Source organism: Oncorhynchus kisutch, linkage group LG28, assembly GCF_002021735.2.
Source record: "Oncorhynchus kisutch isolate 150728-3 linkage group LG28, Okis_V2, whole genome shotgun sequence".
Classification (NCBI taxonomy): Eukaryota; Metazoa; Chordata; class Actinopteri; order Salmoniformes; family Salmonidae; genus Oncorhynchus; species Oncorhynchus kisutch.
In genome coordinates this window covers 11,853,116-11,869,227 of record NC_034201.2, presented here as the reverse complement: position 1 = coordinate 11,869,227, position 16,112 = coordinate 11,853,116, and the positions used below count along the sequence as shown (strand labels likewise).

The 16,112-nt window shown below is 44.8% G+C and overlaps 1 protein-coding gene across 8 annotated transcripts in view; it reads right to left on the bottom strand.

The window, feature by feature from the left end:
• Positions 1-16,112, bottom strand: part of LOC109873266 (roundabout homolog 2) — a 191,865-nt gene that overhangs the window by 35,806 nt on the left and 139,947 nt on the right. For 5 of the 8 annotated variants that reach the window (XM_031808382.1, XM_031808381.1, XM_031808384.1 and 2 more), the window contains exons 7-10: positions 15,764-15,775; positions 11,421-11,545; positions 10,202-10,373; positions 913-1,118 (exon numbers count right to left, since the gene is read on the bottom strand). In XM_031808382.1, the coding sequence (XP_031664242.1) occupies positions 913-1,118; positions 10,202-10,373; positions 11,421-11,545; positions 15,764-15,775 (515 nt within the window). The remainder of the gene's footprint in view (positions 1-912; positions 1,119-10,201; positions 10,374-11,420; positions 11,546-15,763; positions 15,776-16,112) is intronic. The other 3 variants (XM_031808385.1, XM_031808383.1, XM_031808388.1) reach the window with 1 other exon arrangement.

Sequence of the window (16,112 nt, the reverse complement as noted above, 5' to 3'; positions counted from 1 at the left end):
TAATTCTCTCCTTCTCGCTTGCTTTCTCTCTCTCAGAGGACCTGAGCCCTAGGACCATGCCCCAGGACTACCTGACATGATGACTCCTTGCTGTCCCCAGTCCACCTGGCCATGCTGCTGTTCCAGTTTCAACTGACCTGAGCCCTAGGACCATGCCCCAGGACTACCTGACATGATGACTCCTTGCTGTCCCCAGTCCACCTGGCCATGCTGCTGCTCCAGTTTCAACTTCCACCTGACTGTGCTGCTGCTCCAGTTTCAACTGTTCTGCCTTATTATTATTCGACCATGCTGGTCATTTATGAACATTTGAACATCTTGGCCATGTTCTGTTATAATCTCCACCCGGCACAGCCAGAAGAGGACTGGCCACCCCACATAGCCTGGTTCCTCTCTAGGTTTCTTCCTAGGTATTGGCCTTTCTAGGAAGTTTTTCCTAGCCACCGTGCTTCTACACCTGCATTGCTTGCTGTTTGGGGTTTTAGGCTGGGTTTCTGTACAGCACTTTGAGATATCAGCTGATGTACGAAGGGCTATATAAATAAATTTGATTTGATTTGATTTGATTCTATGGACAGGTGTCTTTTATACAGGTAACAAACTGAGATTAGGAGCACTCCCTTTAAGAATGTGCTCCTAATCTCAGCTCGTTACCTGTGTAAAAGACACCTGGAAGCCAGAAATCTTTCTGATTGAGAGGGGGTCAAATACTAATTTCCCTCATTAAAATGCAAATCAATTTATAACATTTTTGACATGCGTTTTTCTGGATTTTTTTGTTGTTATTCTGTCTCTCACTGTTCAAATAAACCTACCATTAAAATGATAGACTGATCATTTCTTTGTCATTGGGCAAACATACAAAATCAGCAGGGGATCAAATACTTATTTCCTCTCACTTTATAAACCCACCCTAGTGCTCTGGATCTGCAGGCTGCCAGGCTCCAGCAGGGCCATGCGAGGATCCTTCCCCAGCAGACTGAGGCCGTCCTTCAGCCAGGTGACGGTGGGCTCCGGGTCCCCTGACGCCTGGCACCTCAGCAGGGCCACACCCCCCACAGCCTGCGTCTGGTTGGATGGGCCCTGCCGGATGATAGGCGGGGGTCGGTCTTTCGAGGCTGGAGAAAAATAAGGAATCAGAAATCATGATCAGGAATTTACAATGAAACACAAACAATGAATTATAGTTTGGTTCCATATATGTAATTGTTTTTGGACCCCATTAGTGAATTTACCACTCGAGACCCAAGGTCTTCTTGATGTATTTGTTGTGATAGGGGGGTACCTGTTTTGGGGGTCGTATGCAGGCTTCTGATAGTGCGTGCTCATGGCACCACATCACACCGTAGCACTCTAATTACAAGGTGTGGATTAACGATGGCTCGCCTACGGGGCTAATTACCCTGCCTTCTTTCACAACACATTTTAACACATTCACACCCTCCCTCCCTCCCAATCGCCCCTCCTCTCCTATGACTCACCACTGCACCACTGCACCCCTAGACAAAACACTGCTTAGAATGAACACGCCAACCACAAGAGAAATGCATCTCCTTAATGCTCTTATATGCATGCTGTCATTCACTGGGCAGCCTCCACATTTCTGGGGTGTTCAATCTTGTCACGTTTTAAAAATATCCTCCTTATCAGTGCAGTTAGTCTCAACTCAGACAGAGTATTTGCAGCAGGTTCTAGAGCTCCTATTTCCTATCACACCTCCTTCCGACTCAGAGGAACACAGCAACTTAAGCAAGCAGACGCCAGCCTTTTCCTCTCCCCACTCTATATGCATCTGCTAAATGGAATTTATATATATATATATATATATATATATATATCATATTATTATACATTGTATGTGTTATCATTGCCAGCACCTCATTGTATGATTAATTGTACAACGGATATAGACGCTATTAATTGACTGTGATCAGATGCAATAGCAAAAGATGACTCCTTTCTTGCATCATTTTTCACACTCAACCACTTGATCATTCCTTCACTCCCCCGTACAGTATACAGCGACACTATTTGCATGCTGATCTATCTTTTCCGACTCGCAGGGCAAGGCTCGTTTTCTTTCCCCAAAAAATCCTTGAGCAGATGCTAATTCAATAATGTGTGTGAGAGGGAGCCAATAAATGAATGGAGAACGAGAGAGAGAGAGAGACAGAGTGAGAGAGAGAGAGACAGAAAGAGACAGAGAAAAAGACAGAGTGACAGAGAAACAGAGAGAGAGAGAGAGACAGAGAAGGTATTGAAGAAAAGCAGCATCTCCACTTCCTCCTCGAATGCCACCGCCACAGCACAACATTCAGCGCAGGGAACACATAATCCAGACCCTCCGTCCACCAATCAAAATGGGAAGCGTCAGTCACATACTGCCGATGAAGTACTGGCAAGGAATCGTTTCCTCAGTAGGCGAGATGATCTAAAACATCTCTTATTAGAAACAAGTTATCAACAACAGAGAGGTCAGGTCCACAGTCAGACTGGTCCTTGTGGACCAACAGCCCCAGATATTCTTTCAACCTGTTTGAGAGACATTTAGATATAATTTAAAATTATACACACAGCAATGCAACAGGTTTTAAAAAAAATAGTAAAATCCCCCTTTTTTGGAAACAATGAAAGTGCAGCACGTTGACAGGATACAGGAAGAGAATAAAAAGATTCACACAACACTTCATAAAAATCCCCCCCAATAGACCCCCAAAAGTGATTATAGAACTCAGATGGTAAACCATCGATGCCAGGGCCTCGGCCTGATGAGAGCTGCATAACTGCATTGGACAGCTCCTTGCAGAGTAATGTCAATGTCCAACGCAACTCTCTGCTCAGGTCCCAAATGAGGAAGTCCATGTACAGTAACAACTGAGCAGCACATAAGAGGATCACAATCCTCCGCCTTATAGAGGGCAGAGACAAAGGCAGAGCATTTGTTTGCGTTGCAATGTAGACTGTCCTTGGTATAAAACAAAACGCTAGGTGAATCCATATCCTTGAGGGTAGCAAAGCAAGACCTAATCAAGGCACCTTCCATTCACTCTTTCATCTAAAAATGACCTCAGTCCATGTCTCTTGTCCTGTAAGTTCATGACTAGTCCGGGGTCATTCTGAGTGAGCAACTTCAATTCAAAAGGTTTGATGTCCTGTTCAGTCTCTTTAACTTCAAATACGAGACACTGTTGACAAAACACATGTATTTGGGCCTTCCCAACCATTTACTCAAGGACTCAAAATTCCATTTTAATAACCTTCCATTTTTCCCAAAACAACAAAACCTTTTCCCAAAACTTCACATCATGTAACATCTTAACATTAAAATACCAATAAGGTGGTGACCTTCGTGAACAGGACAAGTCACAATATGGTGACCAGAGAAACCCACAGGAGTAATGTCACACCTTCCAACCCCACTACAGTAGGTATCAGATACATACAACCTGTCTAACCTTCCAACCCTACTACAGTAGGTATCAGATACATACAACCTGTCTAAACTTCCAACCCTACTACAGTATTGCTCAGATACATACAACCTGTCTAAACTTCCAACCCTACTACAGTATTGCTCAGATACATACAACCTGTCTAAACTTCCAACCCTACTACAGTATTGCTCAGATACATACAACCTGTCTAATCTTCCAACCCTACTACAGTAGGTATCAGATACATACAACCTGTCTAACCTTCCAACCCTACTACAGTAGGTATCAGATACATACAACCTGTCTAAACTTCCAACCCTACTACAGTATTGCTCAGATACATACAACCTGTCTAATCTTCCAACCCTACTACAGTATTGCTCAGATACATACAACCTGTCTAATCTTCCAACCCTACTACAGTATTGCTCAGATACATACAACCTGTCTAATCTTCCAACCCTACTACAGTAGGTATCAGATACATACAACCTGTCTAATCTTCCAACCCTACTACAGTAGGTATCAGATACATACAACCTGTCTAATCTTCCAACCCTACTACAGTATTGCTCAGATACATACAACCTGTCTAAACTTCCAACCCTACTACAGTATTGCTCAGATACATACAACCTGTCTAATCTTCCAACCCTACTACAGTATTGCTCAGATACATACAACCTGTCTAATCTTCCAACCCTACTACAGTAGGTATCAGATACATACAACCTGTCTAATCTTCCAACCCTACTACAGTAGGTATCAGATACATACAACCTGTCTAATCTTCCAACCCTACTACAGTATTGCTCAGATACATACAACCTGTCTAAACTTCCAACCCTACTACAGTATTGCTCAGATACATACAACCTGTCTAATCTTCCAACCCTACTACAGTATTGCTCAGATACATACAACCTGTCTAAACTTCCAACCCTACTACAGTAGGTATCAGATACATACAACCTGTCTAATCTTCCAACCCTACTACAGTAGGTATCAGATACATACAACCTGTCTAATCTTCCAACCCTACTACAGTAGGTATCAGATACATACAACCTGTCTAATCTTCCAACCCTACTACAGTATTGCTCAGATACATACAACCTGTCTAATCTTCCAACCCTACTACAGTAGGTATCAGATACATACAACCTGTCTAATCTTCCAAACCTACTACAGTATTGCTCAGATACATACAACCTGTCTAACCTTCCAACCCTACTACAGTATTGCTCAGATACATACAACCTGTCTAATCTTCCAACCCTACTACAGTATTGCTCAGATACATACAACCTGTCAAACTTCCAACCCTACTACAGTATTGCTCAGATACATACAACCTGTCTAAACTTGCTGCACTGACACCACCTTCATTAACGTTTAGCCATGTGTACTGCCTAACTGTTACATTCCTTACTCTCCACACATCAGAAAGCTCAAACTCAGTTAATAAACCAGACAGGCAAATAGCTGACCGCAGGTGAGGTTCTTCAGCAGTGCGATCAAGAGTAAAATCCACTGTACAGTTCCAGCCCCCCCTTAAAACATACACCCCTCTTGGTCACACTCTCTTAAGGTTTCCTTTATTTGATCAAATACAGCAATACGCCCTGTACCCTCATTAGGAGCATAAACATAACAAAAGATTAAGAAAATAACATAATATCTGCCTTGACCAATAAAACCCAAACATTGACAATCTCTGTTGTAGATACCACAGTCACCCCTAAGCCTGAAGAAAACAAAATTGCCACCCCAGCACTGAAATTAGTATATGCTGCCCCTCCCACCACATATCCCAGTAAATCGCGTTAGCCTCATCACAATGATTCTGTAAAAAAAACTACATTAACCCTTTTCTGTTTTATTACTTCCAATACCCAAGCCCACTTATTTCTACCCATTCCCCCACAAATATTGAGAGAACCTACCTTTGGTAAATATTTGTATGAACATAACAAGATTCAACAACTGAGGCATAAACTGGACATAAACATTTACGAACATAAATGGAATAATGTGCCCCTGAACGAAACAGTCAGTATCTGGCGTGGCCACCAGCTGCATTAGTACTGCAGTGCATCTCCTCCTCATGGACTGCACCAGATTTGCCAGTTCTTGCTGTGAGATGTTACCCCACTCTTCCACCAAGGCACCTGCAAGTTCCCAGACATTTCTGGGGGGGAATGGCCCTAGCCCTCACCCTCTGATCTAACAGGTCCCAGATGTGCTCAATGGGATTGAGATCCGGGCTCTTCGCTGGCCATGGCAGAACACTGACATTCCTGTCATTCAGGAAACCACGCACAGAACGAGCAGTATGGCTGTTGGCATTGTCATGCTGGAGGGTCATGTCAGGATGAGCCTGCAGGAAGGGTACCACATGAGGGAGGAGGATGTCTTCCCTGTAACGCACAGCATTGAGATTGCCAGCAATGACAACAAGCTCAGTCCGACGATGGTGTGACACATCGCCCCAGACCATGACGGACCATCCACCTCCAAATCGATCCCGCTCCAGAGTACAGGCCTCGGTGTAACGCTCATTCCTTCGACGATAAACGCAAATCTGACCATCACACCTGGTGAGACAAAACCACCACTCGTCAGTGAAGAGCAGTCCTGTCTGGTCCATCAATGGTGGGTTTGTGCCCATAGGTGACGTTGTTGCCGGTTATGTCTGGTGACGACCTGCCTTACAACAGGCCTACAAGCCCTCAGTCTAGCCTTTCTCAGCCTATTGTGGACAGTCTGAGCACTGATGGAGGGATTGTGTGTTCCTGGTGTAACTCGGGCATTTGTAGGTGTCTCACAGTACTGACATTGCAATGTATTGCCCTGGCCACATCTGCAGTCCTTATGCCTCCTTGCAGCATGCCTAAGGTACATTCACGCAGATGAGCAAGGACCCTAGGCATCTTTCTTTTGGTGTTTTTCAGAGTCAGTAGAAAGGCCTCTTTAGTGTTCTAAGTTGTCATAACTGTGACCTTAATTTCAACAACCGTTCCACAGGTGCATGTTCATTAATTGTTTATGATTCATTGAACAAGCATGGGAAACAGTGTTTAAACCCTTTACAGTGAAGATGTGCAAAGTTATTTGGATTTTTAAGAATTATCTTTGAGATTACCACCATATAACAAAGAGAAAGGAAAAGCAGAAGAATCCACAGAGAAACCAGACAAAGAGAAAAAAACACCATATGAGGCATGATCGTCATCATTGTTTTAATTTTCTCTTAACCTTTCCCCAATACCTTTTGCTGCCATGACAGCAGTAACAACATTCTTCAAGTGGAAACGCTTCTTCACACTCAACTGGACTAACCATCTTCTGTACCACCACAGCTAACCTCACAAAAAGATTTCCCAAAAGTCTGATCCAGGAACCCATTTACCTCCTCTAGATTCAAAATTGAGTAGTCGCCAGCTGCTATCATATCAGGAGAGATGTCCTTCTCCTGATCCTCCTCAACTGGAGTGGCAGGTAGCCTAGTGGTTAGAGCATTGGGCCAGTAACTGAAAGGTTGCTCGATCAAATCCCCGAGCTGACAAGGTAAAAATCTGTTATTCTGCCCCTGAACAAGGCAGTTAACCTTTTTGGGATAGGGGGCAGCATTTTCACTTTTGGATGAATAGCATGCCCAGAGTGAACTGCCTCCTACTCTGTCCCAGATGCTAATATATGCATATTATTATTAGTGTGGGATAGAAAACACTCTGAAGTTTCTAAAACTGTTTGAATGATGTCTGTGAGTATAACATAACTCATATGCAGGTGAAAACCTGAGAAAAATCCAACCAGGAAGTGGAACATCTGAGGTTTGTAGTTTTTCAAAGCTTGGCAGTGGGATATGGATACAGTTGCACTTCCTACGGCTTCCACTAGATGTCAACCATCTTTAGAAACTTGAATGAGAATACTACTATAAAGGAGGGGCTCGCGCCTCATTTAGATGAATTAGTGGGTTGAAACAAGTGGCTATTTGGACATAAATGAAATCTGACACAGCGGTTGCAGATGAATCTTTAATTCTGTGAATAACACTTGTATCTTTTATCAATGTTTATAATGAGTATTTCTGCAAAATCCCCAGATGTTTTGGAATCACAACATTACTGCACGTAAGGCGCCAATGTAAACTGAGATTTTTGGATATAAATATGCACATTATCGAACAAAACATACATGTATTGTGTAACATGATGTCCTATGAGTGTCATCTGATGAAGATCATCAAATGTTAGTGATTCCTTTTATCTATATTTCAGCTTTTTGCTTTTTTTTCAGCTATCTTTGGCTGGAAAAATGGCTGTGGTTTTTTGACTTGGCTATGACCTAACATAATCATATGTTGTGCTTTCCTGTAAAGCATTTTTTAAATCGCACACGACGGGTAGATTAACAAGATGTTTATCTTTCATTTGCTGTATTGGACTTATTAATGTGTGAAAGTAAAATATTTTGAAAAAATATTTTTTAATTTCGCACGCTGCCTTTTCAGCGGAATGTTGTCGAGGGGTTCTGCTAGCGGAACGACTGCACTAGAAAAGTTTACCCACTGTTCCCAGGCTGTCATTGTAAATAAGAATTTGTTCTTAACTGACTTGCCTAGTTAAACAAAATCATTTTAAACTTTTAGACCCCTCACATCCCCCTCCCCACTTGTATCAGTGGGCCAGCAGCATACCACCCTGCATACCACTGCTGGCTTTCTTCTGAAGCTAAGCAGGGTTGGTCCTGCTCAGTTCCTGGATGGGAGACCAGATGCTGCTGGAAGTGGTTTCCTCTGGTCTACAACAAATATCCCAATGCCCCAGGGCAATGATTGGGGACACTGCCCTGTGTAGGGTGCTGTCTTTCGGATGGGATGTTAAACGGGTGTCCTGACTCTCTGAGGTCATTAAAGATCCCATGGCACTTATCGTAGGGGTGTTAACCCTGGTGTCCTGGCTAAATTCCCAATCTGGCCCTCAAACCATCACGGTCACCTAATAATCCCCAGTTTACAATTGGCTCATTAATCCCCCTCCTCTCCCCTGTAACTATCCCCCAGGTCGTTGCTGCAAATGAGAATGTGTTCTCAGTCAATTTACCTGGTAGAATAACGGATAAATAATCAGGGATCTCCTCCACTACCTCAGAGACTAGCCCCACCTGAACCCCCTCCTGTACCCCATTACTTGTAGTGGACATCTCCTCCACTACCTGGGAGACTAGCTCTGCCTGAACCCCATCACTCATACTGGGCATCTCTTCACCAGTCTGGGGAAATGAGTCCCCAGATCCATCCTTACCTCCTACAACAAAATTTTTCTGCTGCACATCAGACGCAATGTTCCCCTCTGGCACAAGCTGTAACTCAGTACGGACAACTTGTTCCTCAGCAACAGGTGCTTGTGACTGCTGTACCATTCTCGGCCCACCTTTCCCTACATCAGTGGGCTCAGGCGTTACGAGGACCGCCTGCGCCCCTCCCTCTGCCTTCTCCCTTTTCGTGCAAGCCTGTCGCTTAGGGCCAACATCCCCACACTCAAAACACTGTTGACTATCCGTAGTAGCATAAGCCATAGTCTGTTGTCATACTTGACTTAAAATGATAACTCCAAAGTTTGTTCCGTTGAGTCCAAAAACATAAACACCTGTCGACGAAACGACATAACCTGTTTCAAAGCCGGGTTTTGCAACCCAATGGGACAATCTTAATTGAAAGGAAGAGAAAAGAGGCAGAGAGAGTGAGAGACAGAGAGAGAGGAGGGCAAACAGCTCCCAACTGGCAATACCTCAGCACTTAAGATAATGATGCTCCTCGAGAGGAGGAGAGAAGTGTAAATGTAACACTCCATCAGGGAGAGAGTTTTCATCTGAACAGTTTCACTCTTTTCAGGATTTTCATGGCCTCTCTATGGTTCAACTTCCCACAGTGAGACGCTAATGAAAAGGATGAAGGCATTTGACCGATTAGCTCCTGCAGCATTTGGCACATCACATCTCAGCCAAGATAAGTGCCAAGCATTAAACAGACAGCCTCTGACGCATTTTATGGCCGGCCCTTCAGTCAATGTTTTCAAGCAAGTGTGTGTGTGTGTGTGTAACGTCTGCTTCCAACTCACACTCTCAAACACATAGATCCCCTGAACGCAGCTCACTCTCCAGATCCCAATCACCTGAATTCTGAACCCCTGTTCACACACCTGTATGTCATCATCACACACTATTTAGTTCAGTTCTTTGCACCCCATCATTGTGAGGTATTGTTTGTTTTGTGACACTTTTATTCGGAGTGCTGTGTTTCCCGAAATGTAATCCTCCCATGTATGATAGTATTGGCCTGCCTCACTAACGACGCCTTTTGTCTATTCCCTGCCTGTACTTTAGCCTTTCGGATTTCCTGTATCAACCTATTGCCTGATCTCCCGGACAACGTTACTAGGCTTTTCCCTGCCTGTACTGTTGCCTTTTTGGACTGTGTATGACCTTCTGCCTGCCCCTGGACCCAGCTACCTGCCTCCTCCTGTGGTCCTTTACCAATAAACACCTCCTGCGCCCTGCGCTTAAAACCAGCGCTCTGTCTCCCATGTTCGTTACAGTGTTTGTGTGCTTGCATTTAGCTGTGCATTGTTCTCAGGCAAGGCGCACAATTGTGTTGGCAAAGGTTCTGCAGGTGTCTGTTGGTTAGGATATGCATCTGCAGGTGCACAGTGTCTGCAGTGTCTTGTGTGTGTGTGTGTGTCCGCGGTGTATGCTCTCACCGTCTGCCACCTCCAGCTGAGCCTTGGCCAGGATGCTGCCGGCCACAGTGAGGGCCTGGCAGGTGTAGTAGCCTGCATCAGAGCGTTGTACACAGGAGATGGTCAGCTCTCCACTGACTGACACTGACACACGGCTGTCTCCCTGGGCTGGCTGGCTTGGGAACAGCAGATCCTGGAAAGATAGGAGAGACTCATTAACATGGTGTTTTGTCCTGTGCTCAATAGAAAACCAGCAGGAAACATGGCGAGATACAATTGACATGTTGCAGTTAATAGCGAGGGTGAATAGTACATGTTAACTGTCCTGTGCTAAATGGTTAATACATTCAGTTAGTTATATAAGAGATGTGAAGGCAGAGGAGAGACATTTAGAGTGACATGAATTAAACAGAGGGAGTTTTAATTGCAGTGAGTGTCATCCTTGGCAATACAATGCTATATAACAGTGTAGTCCCACACACCACACATGTACAATGCGAGAGCACACTGCATTGACTAAAAAGCACCAACAAGTCAAACCAATCATCTGGAGCCTTGCTCTGTTTTCCTCCATGTCCATTCTCAGTGTTCTTTACTGACTAGCGCTCCTATTCACTCACTTATCCTAGAAATGTGTGTGTAATTCAGTAGTAAGTGTGGGGGAAGAGGGGTCAGGGTCCTCTATCTGCTCAAGGTGGTTAGTCATTTACACTGTGGGTGAGAGGCGGTCAGCCCTGCCCGTGATGAAGCCCTGCAGTAGGGGTCTTGACATTGAGTGAGTCCTCACTGCCGCCCACTCATAGCCTTGAGATCTCGATCTCTCTATCGCTTAAATGAGATTTTTCCCCATTCCGCGTCCTGAGAGCAGACAAACGGAGGGGAAGGCAAGGACATTAGCCTAATCCCATTATGCCTAATGATGCTAATGTAGCAAATTAATGCTGTTTCTTGTGAAAGAAATGGCTGGTCAGAGCATGCGGGGTGGACTGATGATTGATGGCCACTTCATTATGTGACTGTCACGGGGACGAGAGTCCTGACCGCCCCCTCTGGTCCCATGACCCTAGCCACAGTCCAATCAGGACCAAACCTTCATGTCTCAATTAAGACAATTAGGAGAAGGTTGTTTTTGTTCATGTGCGTAAGAAGAGGCCAACACACATAGGCAAGAGCTAACACACGCAGTCACAGTCAAGTATGCAGACATTCAACATTCAACATTCAAACAGCTGTTTCTTACCTGGCTGCCCTCTCGTTGCCAGAACACAGTGGGTTGGGGGTTGCCCTTGGTCTCACAGGGGAAGGTGGCTGTGCGCCCCTGAGCCACGATCTGGTCCCGGGGTCGCACCACAAACTGGGGAGCCTCTGAAGACCAAAGGTCAGAGAAGTGAAACCACTATCACCACAACACAGCAGGAAGACATTTAGAGTCAGTTCTGATTATGTGCAAAAACTAATCAAGGGAAGCAACAGGTTACAGCTACAGGCTACAAGCTACAGGCTACAGGCTACAGGGAACATGCAACAGGTGAGTGTCTAGTAGTCTCTCTGAAGAAACATTACTACAGGTACCAGACCATACAGACCATTCATCCTGCTGGCCACAAACCTGAATGAATGAAACCAACTCATGAGCACAGGTGCTTTTACATACATTCTCCCCTTGTAGTCTCTACATCAGAACTACTGCATATCAACTACAATATATTGACCGGCAAGTTGGAGAAACAGAGGGGTTACAACTAACTTAACAACACACAACTAAATGGAGGGCTGGGTTGGGTGGTTCAAACTAAGGAGGTACATGTGCATGTATTCGTATGTTGAATAATCAGGTGTGAATGTGTGCAGGTGTTAATGGGTGTGTATGTACAGTACCAGTCAAAAGTTTGGACACACCACAATATATTTTATATTTGAGATTCTTCAAAGTAGCCACCCTTTGCCTTGATGACAGCTTTGCACACTCTTGCCATTCTCTCAACCAGCTACATGCATTTCAATTAACAGGTGTGTTAAAAGTTCATTTGTGGAATTTCTTTATTATTCATTTCCTTCTTATTGAGTTTGAGCCAATTGCGACAAGGTAGGGGTGGTATACAGAAGATAGCCCTATTTGGTGAAAGACAAAGTCCATATTATGTCAAGAACAGCTCAAATAAACATAGAGAAACGAGAGTCCATCATACTTTAAGACATGAAGGTCAGTCAGTCTGGAACATTTTAAGAACTTTGAAAGTTTCTTCAAGTGCAGTCGCAAAAACCATCAAGCGCAATGATGAAACTGACTCTCATGATGACCGACACAGGAAGACCCAGAGTTACCTCTGCTGCAGAGGATAAGTTCATTAGAGTTAACTGCACCTCAGATTGCAGTCCAAATAAATGCTTCACAGAGTTCAAGTAACAGACATATCTCAACATCAACTGTTCAGAGGAGACTGCATGAATCAGGCCTTCATGGTTGAATTGCTGCCAAGAAACCACTACTAAAACACCAAAAAGCAGAAGAGACTTGCTTGGGCCAAGACACACGAGTGGAATAGACATTAGACCGGTGGAAATCTGTCCTTTGGTCTGATGAGTCCAAATGTTAGGTTTTTTGGTTCCAACTGCCATGTCTTTGTGAGACGCAGAGTAGGTGAACGGACGATCGCCGCATGCGTGGTACCCACTGTGAAGTATGAAGGTGTGATGGTGTAGGGGTGCTTTGCTAGTGACACTGTCAGTAATTTATTTAGAATTCAAGGCCCACTTGACCAGCATGGCTACCACAGCATTCTGCAGTGATACACCATCCCATCTGGTTTGCGCTTAGTGGGACTATAATTTGTTTTTCAACAGGACAATGACCCAAAACACACCTCCAGGCTGCGTAAGGGCTATTTGACCAAGAAGGAGAGTGATGGAGTGCTGCCTCAGATGCTCAGCATATGTGGGAACTCATTCAAGACAGTTGGAAAAGCATTCCTCATGAAGCTGGTTGAGAGAATGCCAAGAGTGTGCAAAGCTGTCGTCAAGGAAAAGGGTGGCTACTTTGAAGAATCTAAAATCTAAATTATAAACTGGGTGGTTCGAACCCTGAATGCTGATTGGCTGACACCTGTGCTATATCAGACCATATACCACGGGAATGACAAAACATTTATTTGTACTGCTCTAAGTATGTTGGTAATACAGTTTATAATAGCAATAAGGCACCTCGGGGGTTTGTGGTTTATGGCCAATAAACTCAGCAAAAAAAGCTAACTTAACATGTGTAAATATTTGTATGTACATAAGATTCAACAACCGAGACATAAGCTGAACAAGTTCCACAGACATGTGACAAACAGAAATTGAATAATGTGTCCCTGAACAAAGGGGGAGTTAAAATCTAAAGTAACAGTCAGTATCTGGTGTGGCCACCAGCTGCATTAAGTACTGCAATGCATCTCCTCCTCGTGGACTGCATCATATTTGCCAGTTTTTGCTGTGAGATGTTACCCAACTCTTCCACCAAGGCACCTGCAAGTTCCCAGACATTTCTGGGGGGGAATGGCCCTAGTCCTCACCCTCCGATCAAACAGGTCCCAGATGTGCTCAAACATGCTCAATGGGATTGAGATCCGGGCTCTTCGCTGGCCATGGCAGATAACTGACATTCCTGTCTTGCAGGAAATCATGCACAGAACAAGCAGTATGGCTGGTGGCATTGTCATTCTGGAGGGTCATGTCAGGATGACCCTGCAGGAAGGGTACCACATGAGGGAGGAGGATGTCTTCCCTGTAACGCACAGCATTGAGATTGCCTGCAATGACAACAAGCTCAGTTCGATGATACTGTGACACACCGCTCCAGACCATGACGGTCCCTCGACCTCCAAATCGATCCCGCTCCAGAGTACAGGCCTTGGTGTAACGCTCATTCCTTCAACGATAAACGCAAATCCGACCATCACCCCTGGTGAGACAAAACCTTGACTCGTCAGTGAAGAGCACTTTTTGCCAGTCCAGCGATGGTGGATTTGTGCCCATATGCGACATTGTTGCCGGTGATATCTGGTGAGGACCTGCCTTACAACAGGCCTACAAGCCCTCAGTCCAGCCTCAGTCTATTGTGGACAGTCTGAGCACTGATGGAGGGATTGTGTGTTCCTGGTGTGACTGTACCTGTCCCGCAGGTGTGATGTTCAGATGTACCGATCCTGTGCAGGTGTTGTTACACGTGGTCAGCCACTACGAGGACGATCAGCTGTCCGTCTTGTTTCCTTGTAGCACTGTCTTAGGCGTCTCACAGTACGGACATTGCAATTTAATGCCCTGGCATCATCTGCAGTCCTTATGCCTCCTTGCAGCATGCCTAAGGCACATTCACGCAGATGAGCAGGGACTCTGGGCATCTTTCTTTTGGTGTTTTTCAGAGTCAGTAGAAAGTGTCCTTTCATAACTGTGACGTTAATTGCCTACCGTCTGTAAGCTGTTAGTGTCTTAACGACCATTCCTCAGGTGCATGTTCATTAATTGCTTATGGTTCATTGAACAAGCATGGACAACAGTGTTAAAACCCTTTACAATGAAGATCTGTGACCTTATTTGGAATTTTACAAATTATCTTTGAAAGACAGGGTCCTGAAAAGGGGACATTTATTTTTTTGCTGAGCTTATATCACGGCTAAGGGCTGTATCCAGGCACTCCGCTTTGCGTCGTGATATATTGGCCATATACTACACCCCCTCGGGCCTTTTGCTTAATTATATTTTGATTTGTTTAACAGTTTTTTGGTTACTACATGATTCCATATGTGTTATTTCAAAGTTTTGATGTCTTCACTATGTCACGGCCTGATCCGTTTCACCTGTCCTTGTGCTTGTCTCCACCACCTCCAGGTGTCGCCCATCTTCCCCACTTATCCTCTGGGTATTTATACCTGTGTTTTCTGTCTGTCTGTGCCAGTTGGTCTTGTTTGTCAAGCTTACCAGCGGTCGTCCTGTCAGCGCCTGTCTTTTCCCTGCCTCTCTTTTTCTCGTCCTCCTAGTTTTTGACCCTTGACTGTCCTGACCCTTTACCCGCCCGCCTGACCACTCTGCCTGTCCCTGACCCTGAGCCTGCCTGCCGTCCTGTACCTTTGCTCCACCTCTGGATTACTGAACTCTGCCTGTCCCTGACCCTGAGCCTGCCTGCCATCCTGTACCTTTGCTCCACCTCTGGATTACTGAACTCTGCCTGTCCCTGACCCTGAGCCTGCCTGACGTCCTGTACCTTTGCTCCTACTCTGGATTACTGAACTCTGCCTGCCCCTGACCTGTCATTTGCCTGCCTCTGTGCTTACAATAAACATTGTTACTTCACACAGTCTGCACTTGGGTCTTACCTTGATTCCTGATACGCTATTATTCTACAAAGGTAGTACTCAAAATAAAGAAAAACCCTTGCGTGAGTAGGTGTGTCCAAAATGTTGACTGGTACTGTAAGTCTAGGAATATTTATTGAGCTTTAGCATGTGTGTATATGTGTGAGTGTGTGTGTGTGCATGTGTGTATGTTGTGTGTGACAGAGAAAAAGAAAGCAATGCATGCACAATGGGATCAGCTCATACTTACCAACAGGACGAGCTGGTGACAGAACAATGGTATGGGTGGGTGAGGACAAAACACAAGATGGAGAAGAGGAGAGGATAGGAGAGGGAAAGAAAAAACATGGAAATCAGAAATGAATGACGTGGTGTTGGGTACAAAACTCCAGCAGGTAAGGAGCAGGAGAATGGGGCTCAGGAAAAGGATATAAAACCTGGGTGTCATCATTGACGGGTGTATAGTTTAACACAATAGCCTTGTACACTTAGGCGTATTCACCGATGTGGGAACGCCACAGAATTGTCACTTAACAATGTGCTGATGTGAAAGCAAAAGACAGAAAGCTGGATCCCTCAACCTCTTCACCTCAAATACC